This window comes from Thermobia domestica, chromosome 10 (assembly GCF_964235325.1).
Source record: "Thermobia domestica chromosome 10, izTheDome1.hap1.1, whole genome shotgun sequence".
Lineage (NCBI taxonomy): Eukaryota > Metazoa > Arthropoda > Insecta > Zygentoma > Lepismatidae > Thermobia > Thermobia domestica.
The window spans coordinates 19,753,426-19,762,213 of NC_137463.1; the positions used below are offsets into that span (position 1 = coordinate 19,753,426).

Here is an 8,788-nt window from a genome sequence, read left to right on the forward strand (position 1 = left end):
AGACCATAGAAGTAGTTAGTTAATTAGTTATATTAAATGGAGGAAATAATCGATTTTATTTTTCACAAATTTTTCTGTAGCTGTGAGTTCAATCGTACTTCTCCTTCCTTTAAAATTTTTGAATATCATTGAATATAAATAGTTTTTAAAACCGTCTTAGATGTGTGATAAACTGAAAAGGTACAAGTGTAGAGGAGGGAAAGTGAACATCTTTTAAGTTTATTTCTTTTAAGTATTGCTACTTCATACTCCTTACTGACTCAAGCTAAAGATATTTTGACGAGGTTCTTTTAAGTACAGGCTGTATCAAGAAGGACTTTACAACTTTGAAAAGTTCTTTTTTATACACCCTGTAGAAATAGGAACTGCAAGTGGCCAAAGATAAAACTATGTAACAAATCTACACCTTGGCACGCTCGTGCAGCAAGAACATGGAAAATAAAATGATAGAAACAAAACTACCTAATTAAATCTATGCCGCGTTCATAGTATTATAAAACATTAAAATATGAAATGTACTCAGGGATATGTTTAAAAATTGACTATAGGAGGTTTTCCACTTCCGACAGAGGTCACCTCCGGTAAGAAACAGAATATACGAGGGTTATTCAGAAAGTAACGCCTCCAAGGTGATACCTTTATTTGCGTTTGACAAATAGGTATCAGTGGAAAGCTCGCAATGTCGGATGCAAATGGTGGTGGCATCATATTTCAACATAGTTCCTATTACAGTCAACACATTTGCGCCAATGCGAAACAAGATTTTTCATGCCGTCAACGAAGAATTGTGGTGGCTGCTGGCGACCCCATTGCCGAATTGCTGTGTCCACCTCCGCGTCATAACTGTAGCGTTGACCCTTAAGTTAGCCCAAAGTCTCAGAGTGCAATATCCAGACTATAGGCAGGATGAAGCAGGGTGTCAACAACACTTTGCAAGCAGGACAACTTTGAATTTTTTGGCGAGTAGAGGACGTGTGGCGGTACTCTATCGACTGACGCTTCGTTTCCGGGTCGTAATGGTGTATCCATGACTCGTCGCCGGCGATGAGTATTCCTGGGCGTAAAACCTCCCACAGTCAGAAATTTAATGACAGCCCGCTGTTTCAACCGGACGTCACCACTGGATACCATGCATTGCTCCATTATTCTGGAACGAGAAGAGATAGGAAAGTGAAACAAGTGACAATCTATAGCTTAAACATCAGTGCATTAATGATAAACAGTTCAGAATGTTTGCAGTACTATTGGCCAATGAAAATCCCTTAAATTATATTGAAACTACATCACAGAGCGATCTAACTATTGTTGCTGTCTTGCTTACCTAACTGCTGTTTACCGTTTTTTCCAGCTGCATACTCTTTACTATTTATTTTTTAAATTTTATTTATGTATTTATTTTTACATCGATTTAATTGGTATTGGTTTGTAAGAGACAGTTTTTCATTGATTTTGTGTACATTGTATATTAACTGATAGTTTCTTTTACTTTCGTGTAATGTAGATTGTAGAAATGAACAACTGGGCTCAAATTTCCGACGAAGCAGAACTGAAGAAATTGTGCCTGAAAGTAATAGAAAACAATCCAAAACTGGTGAGTTTCAAACTATTATTTTGTTCGTGGGAATAAAAAATGTTGTTGTAACTATAATCAACTTTTGTTTGAGAGTTTAATAATATAAAGTGTTCGAGAGTTCAAATAATTGCCATAAGACGTTTGAAATGAAAGTACGTTGAAAGATATTATCACTCATATTCCTCCCGATTTCAGTTGTTATAGATTCCTATCTAACTTTCAATTCTGCCCTGTAATCTTAGCTACAGTGATTAAAAGTTAGATATAAAGGAATAAAGTTTTTTAGGAAAAGGAAACCAATCCTACTATTCTTCTATTGGTCGACGATAGACATTTCAGCATCCCATTAAACAGTGTGCTATTGACTGCTGTGATCATGTTAATATGTTCCTTTTATCCTGAGATGCTTTTATTATTTTTCGTCTGATTTTGAAGGTATGACTAAGGCTCTAAGGGGGAGCCGAAAAGTGCAAGGTTTCTGGAAAAATTCAGTCCAAAAGTAGTTGTATAGTCGCAAGCAAAAATATTTTCCAACTGCTAGATTACTTTCTCAATAACTTTAGAATACGTTGGGAATTTGAATAGAGTTTGCTGTGGTGTAATAGTAGTAGTTTTTGTTTATTAATTTATCTATTTATTATTATTTGGTCTAGGAATTAATTCGTGCGGTTGGTACGCACACATTGAAGCTGTAGTACAAACACAAAATACATAAATACCTTAAGAAAAATATTGTCCATCGCTAGCCACCACTTTCGCCCATCTGTCAGGCAATGTACGGATTCCGTGGCGAAAGAAGTCCTCATCCTTGGAAGCGATCCAGTCAGAGACCCATGTTTCGATATCTTCTGAAGAAGTAAACCGCTGTCCAATCAAATCGTTGTTCATGCAATCGAACAAGTAGTAGTCCGAAGGAGCAACGTCTGGTGAATACGGCGGGTGGGGTAAAACTTCCCATCCGACATTTTCTAAATAGGTTTTGACCGGTTTTGCGACATGTGGGCGAGCGTTATCATGTTGAACAATAAGTGTATCATGTATGTTCTCCCATTCTGGTCGTGTTCTGGCCAGAGCTTGCTTCAAACGCATTAATTGTCGTCGATAACGTTCTCCATTCATAGTTTCACCCGGTTGCAGCAGCTCATAGTACACCACACCTTTCATATCCCACCATATGCACAGCATAACCTTTGCACATTGAATATCTCGCTTTGGTTGTGATGGACCTGGTTCACCTGGTTTCACCCAGGCCTTTTTTCGTTTAGGGTTCTCGTAATGGATCCACTTCTCATCACCCGTAATAATTCGATGCAGAAACCCCTTTCTGCTCTGTCGTTGAAGCAGCAATTCGCAAATGGTTTTTCGTCTTTCAACGTCTCTGTCTTTCAGTTCATGTGGAACCCAATGTGACACCTTTTGAATCATTCCCATGGCTTTCAAGCGTCTGGAGACTGTTGTTTGATCAACGCCTAATGCTGTTGAAAGTTGTTCCTGCGTTTGACACGAATCCTGCTCGAGCAATGCTGTCAATTCTTCGTCTTGAAATTTTTTTGGCTGTCCAGCTCGCTCTTGGTCTGCCAAGCCGAAATCACCACTTCTAAACCGTGCAAACCACTTCTGACACGTTCGCTCAGCTAGAGCATGGTCACCATACACTTCCACCAAAATACGATGACTTTCAGTCGCACTTTTCTGCATGTTAAAGTAATGCAGCAGGACACCCCGCAAAAACACTTTATCAGGCACAAATTGCGCCATGTTCACTTAACTACAAACTGGTGTTGTTGACGCTTTAATCCACTGCCCTATACTACGAACGATACGCGATGACAGGGGTTTGCAACACATGTGTGGATACATGGAACTGTGGGACGCTCCGTTCGTTGCGCCATCTCTTGTCCACCCGCACGAATTAATTCCTAGACCAAATATTATTATTATTATTATTATTATTATTATTATTATTATTATTATTATTATTATTATTATTATTATTATTATTATTTTGAAAAGTGATTGAAAACCGAAACTAGTCGATCTTAAAATGTAATGTAGCTATTAAAAAAAAGTTTACAGAACGTTTTACACAATAATTTAAATTTACTTTTGATTATCTTCAAATGACCTAACCCACAATTTCGAGAAATTTGCTGTTCAAGATTAAAGTTTAAAATATAGTTAGCTTTAATGTAGCAAGATACGTGGAACAGTGAGAAACTTGATGTTACGTCATGTAGCATATCTCTATTAGCGAATATCTTGAAGAGCTTTACTTGAACTGTAAATCACAAGTGTCTGCTTTTCAAATAACACTACTTCTATACTGCATCATGAAATTGGTAGGTAAGTAAAATTTTATTGTATTAAGTTTGTATGCTTTGGTTGTTACTAGTAAAGTACTTATAACTTATCACAATATTGCGAGCGGTGATTATATTCAATGAGAAAAAGCGGAACAAATATTACTCACCGCCAAAAAATATGGGCAGAATTTTCTTCAACATGCAACAGGTAGCGCTTTCGAAAGATCCAACTTCCTTCATCAGCCTATGATAGACTTCAAAAAGGATTTTAAAAAAACAAAAAACAAAAAACAAACAAACAAAAAAAAAAAAAAAAAAACATGAAGTATGATGAAAAAATGGTTAAAAGGTTAGGATATGTAAAAAACAAATCTTCTGTCAAACATTAAAACACACGGGAATAGAAACTCACTGACATTGTACACTGCTGTTCACTGTTTTTTGTTCTTGCTTTCCAAATGCTGAAAGTATGTAGTGAAAAGATTACTCCAAATAATATTTATTTCTTCTCTATCCAGGTTAAGTGAGGGCCTTTCTTTGTAAATATAATATGATACTTTAATTTTTCGTTCCGTTGCTGTTTTTGCTTTTTCAATCAAACATGATTCCAAGATATGATGGTTATATTCTCTAAGATGCGTTGCTAGACCGGCTAACTGTTGCGGATTCCGAGATTTCGAGGTACGAACGTGCTCAGTTATTCTAGTACAAATGTTCCTTTTTGTTTGACTTATATACACTTTATCACACTGACATTTCACCCGATAGACTCCACTACTTTGTAAAGGGTCAGTAAAAAATGCTTTAAAATTGGTTATGTATTTATCTATAGATTTTAGAGGAACTTCTGAAATCCTCCACATCAAAATTTTCGGCAAGTCGTCGTCTTCTATGAAACGCCATAAAGCGACGCAAAATACCTTGCCACTGTCTTGAACAAGACTTGTCCGCAATTTACAAACGCAATTAAACGTGTATAATGTAAAAATGTGATTAGTGGAAGAGTAGAATGTGTGAAAAGTTGTAAATGTAGGAAAAAGTAATAAAAAATCTAAAAAAGAAGTAATAATGATGATAAGGTAAAAGAACGTGAAAAGTAATGTCACAATCAAGAAAAGAAAACGTCAAAATCGGGAGAGAAATTCAAACAATGAAAGAGGAGTAAATACCCAGATGGGCAAGGCTGAAAAGGGGGAAAAGTGTAAAGCAAAGAATTAGATATATAAACATTTAAATGTACAAAGAAAATGCGTGTAAGTGTAATGTATCTGTGAACAAAGTCCCAAATGATCCCCTTCCTGAACATAGCATCACAGGAACAGAATGTGCACTCGAAGGCTGTCACTGACGAACTCCTGTCAGGATCCTCATTTACCCACTCTACTGTAGAGTCAACAACGGAGCGAAGCTGTAGTAAGGCAAGAGGAGGGACATTACGGTTGTTTAAAAGATTTTTTGTGGGAGCTGTGGGAGGGCACACTTTTTACACAGCTTTTAAAGTGAGATTCAAATTTACGTATTTCTCTTATAAGGACTTCACAGAAAGAAAGAAACCTTTCTACATGTTCCCAGTTTAACAGCACATTATAGCGATGGAGAAATTTGCCAGACAGCAACGAAACCGTTAGGAAAAGCTTTTATTTTTTTTTTTTTTATTTTTCCAGATATAAGGTAAGGAGGTCGGATCCATTTATTTCGCAAGTTATTTAATATGTATCCTGTTGCTTCTATTAACAAAGATACTGACAATTTTTCATGTCTTTTGTAGGTAAAGCAATTTAAAGGTGGCAAGAAGAAAGTGTTTAATGCATTTTTAGGAGAAGTATCAAAGATTTCTGATCATAGGGCTGATATGAGTAAAGTAACAGATATCATGAAACAACTACTAGAGGAAGAAAAGATATGATCTGTCTTTGTATAGTTCTTGTACAGGCTTGTAAATAAAGATCTACTTTATAATAACTGTGAATGTTATTTAAAATGAAAAAAAAAAGTCATATGCAAAGACTTCAACTTTATCATTTCACGAATTACGTCATTATTTAAAAGTTATGGATATGCACGCACAGGGTTATTTAAATATTTACTTATTTCAGGAATTCCTTTATGTTTGTTCGTTATAGCTTTTGATTGAGTGTTTGGTTGAATATTAACGTACCTTTTCAGCTCCGAGCAGGCACACAGCCAAGGAAGGGGGGGGGGGGTTACGGATCCCCCTCTTCTTCGAAACTTGAAATGAAAAAAAATTAAGGATGAAACAAAAAGAAACGAGTAAAAGAAGAATCAACGTTAAAAATAATAATAATAAAGAAAACTAAAACAATAATTTTTCGTTATCGCTTCTCTGCAGTACCAAACATATTATTTCAGAAACGGTTTTCTACTGCTCCTTTAACGTGTCATTTGGAACAGACAGTAGTTGACGGAATAATAAAAACAAAAAAGTTATATGGAAAGAAAGTTCTGTTAACATTTGATTCAACAGAGAAAGGATCGCAGATATTATAAAATATTTTAAAGACATTATTGGATATGTACTTCCTATAATAGTGGGTATGTACTTTTTATAATAGTTGAGGTCATAATGAAAGGAAAATTGTTATGTTTGTATGAACAGAGGAACAACGTAAATATTGTAAAATTTTGTTCAATACGTTTTTTTATTCTTTCACTCGAGATTTCTTCATAGTTTGCTATTAAAATACTTACCAATATATCCTCATTTTATTGTTCTAACAAGCCAATATATGTTGATAGTAAAGTAGTTTAGATTGATCGAGTTCCTGGGCCTTCAGAATTTCATGTCACGCCTCCCCCCCCCCCCTTCGTTACGAAATCCTGGATAAAAGAACCAATATATGTTCCAGTAAAATATTATTATTACAAGTATATGCGTAAAGAATATTGTGTTATCGTTAGGAAAAGAAAAACAATCCATATATAACGAGAACATTTATAAATATTTGGGATGAATCTATAGTCAAGCTTCATTTATCTTCACTCCTATCATCAACCAATAACCCAGATAACAAAGCCAGGCTGTTAGCTGTCTCCTCCTCCAAAAACGGAGCATGGCTTCAAGCCCTACCTTCTCACACACTCGGCCTACACCTTTCTAATGAGAGCTTTCGTATTGCTACAGCTCTGCGCTTAGGTGCTAATATCTGTGAGCCTCACTTTTGTCCTGCTTGCAACGCATATGTTGATAATAAAGGATTACATGGTCTTTCATGTAAAAAAAGTGCGGGAAGACAATCTCGACATCATATTGTAAACGACATTATTTGTAGAGCCCTCGTTTCAGCGGGAGTTCCTTCAATAAAAGAACCAAATGGTTGTTGCCGCTCTGATGGTAAAAGGCCTGATGGCATGACTTTGGTACCGTGGAAAAATGGAAAGGCACTAGTCTGGGATTTCACATGTTCCGATACGTTTGCTCCTTCCAACTTATCCCATTCTTCAATTCAGGCAGGTCTCGTCGCCGCTCACAGAGAATCAGACAAAAGACTAAAATACTCAAACCTATTGGACAAATATTGGTTTGTAACAGTAGCAATAGAAACTAGTGGGTCTTGGGGTCACGAAGGATCTAATTTCATTAATGAGGTTGGTCATCGAATAGCAATCAAAACTGGTGACCCCCGAGCTACTGCATTCCTTTTCCAACGTATCAGCATCGCCATCCAGCGCGGAAATGTGTCATCGATCTTAGGCACATTACCTCTTGGTAAAGAACTGGACGAGATTTTTCTTCTATAACACACAATAAGACGGAAGTAGAGACATCCTAGGAGGCTGACAACCACTTTGACTATGTTCATGAAGAATGTTTTGAATCCAGTTTGGATAAATATAAATTCTAGGAAGTCTGCTAATGCCGGTAAATTTGGGAGTGGTAGCAACATTAGCTACAGATTTTACTTTGTTGCTCAAAATCGTTAAAGACCCGAAAGATATTGTTGTCAAGCTGTCCGATGTTTATTTTGGAACAAATATGCTATAACATATTGTAAATAAATGTAAATTTCACAGTCTTCTGTATATGTTGATATGGGCAACAGTTCGTATCGTATGATATTTTTCTTTATGGCCAGACCTGAACATTTAATTTGTTAAGTTTTGTAGCCAAACATGTATAAACTTGTTTTCATATACAGTTCTGATATAATACGAAAAGAAGATATTAATGGTGGATGTATTCTCAATTATAAAGAAGCAATTTTGTGAAAAAATAAAAAATAAAATAAAAAATAAAAGGTAAACTCAGAAAATCTTTGGAAAATACATCAGTTTAAATCATCGCACGTGCCTGCCAAGTGATCGGGAAATAGTCTGACATCAATATTCAATAATATAGGCTCGTTACACACATTCAGCAGTCATAATCTCCCAGTGTCGAAGAGAAATGAAGGAATTGAAGCAGGTTGTTCGCGTATTCATTGTATGACTAAAGTAGGCCTGTCAGCTGACGCATCAAGTCGTCGCATATGCGAGGCATTCTGGGGGAATTCCGTGAGCGAATGCATCGCTAGGCATTGGTTCCAGATATTCTATTCGAGAGATGTAAGCCTTTAGAATGAACCTCGCAGTGGACGACGACATGTGTTGGATGACGAGGCCCTGAAAGCAGGGATTGAGTAGGACAGTGGTATAAAGGTTCCATGTTTCTACTGAAACAGTCAAACTACATCTGCATGGGATAGGGAAGTCATATAAGTTAAGCAAGTGGGTACCACACACATTATCGGCAGCCAACAACGTACAACGACTGACAGCCTGTTTGTCCTTGTTCACTCGGCACTTGAACACACCCATCTTTGATCACTTGCTCAGTGGTGACAAAATGCGGGTCCTCTATGACACTCCCAAGCTTACCAGACATTTGTTGTCGCTATGTGACCCTGTTCCTCAT

The 8,788-nt window shown here is 36.6% G+C and overlaps 1 protein-coding gene across 1 annotated transcript in view; it reads left to right on the forward strand.

The window, feature by feature from the left end:
- Positions 1-5,838, forward strand: part of GatB (glutamyl-tRNA(Gln) amidotransferase subunit B, mitochondrial) — a 40,589-nt gene extending 34,751 nt beyond the window's left edge. Inside the window, exons 10-11 of the mRNA XM_081727858.1 lie at positions 1,502-1,591; positions 5,645-5,838. Of these exons, the coding sequence (XP_081583984.1) occupies positions 1,502-1,591; positions 5,645-5,782 (228 nt within the window). The 3' untranslated portion in view covers positions 5,783-5,838. The remainder of the gene's footprint in view (positions 1-1,501; positions 1,592-5,644) is intronic.
- Positions 5,839-8,788: the final 2,950 nt, after the last annotated feature.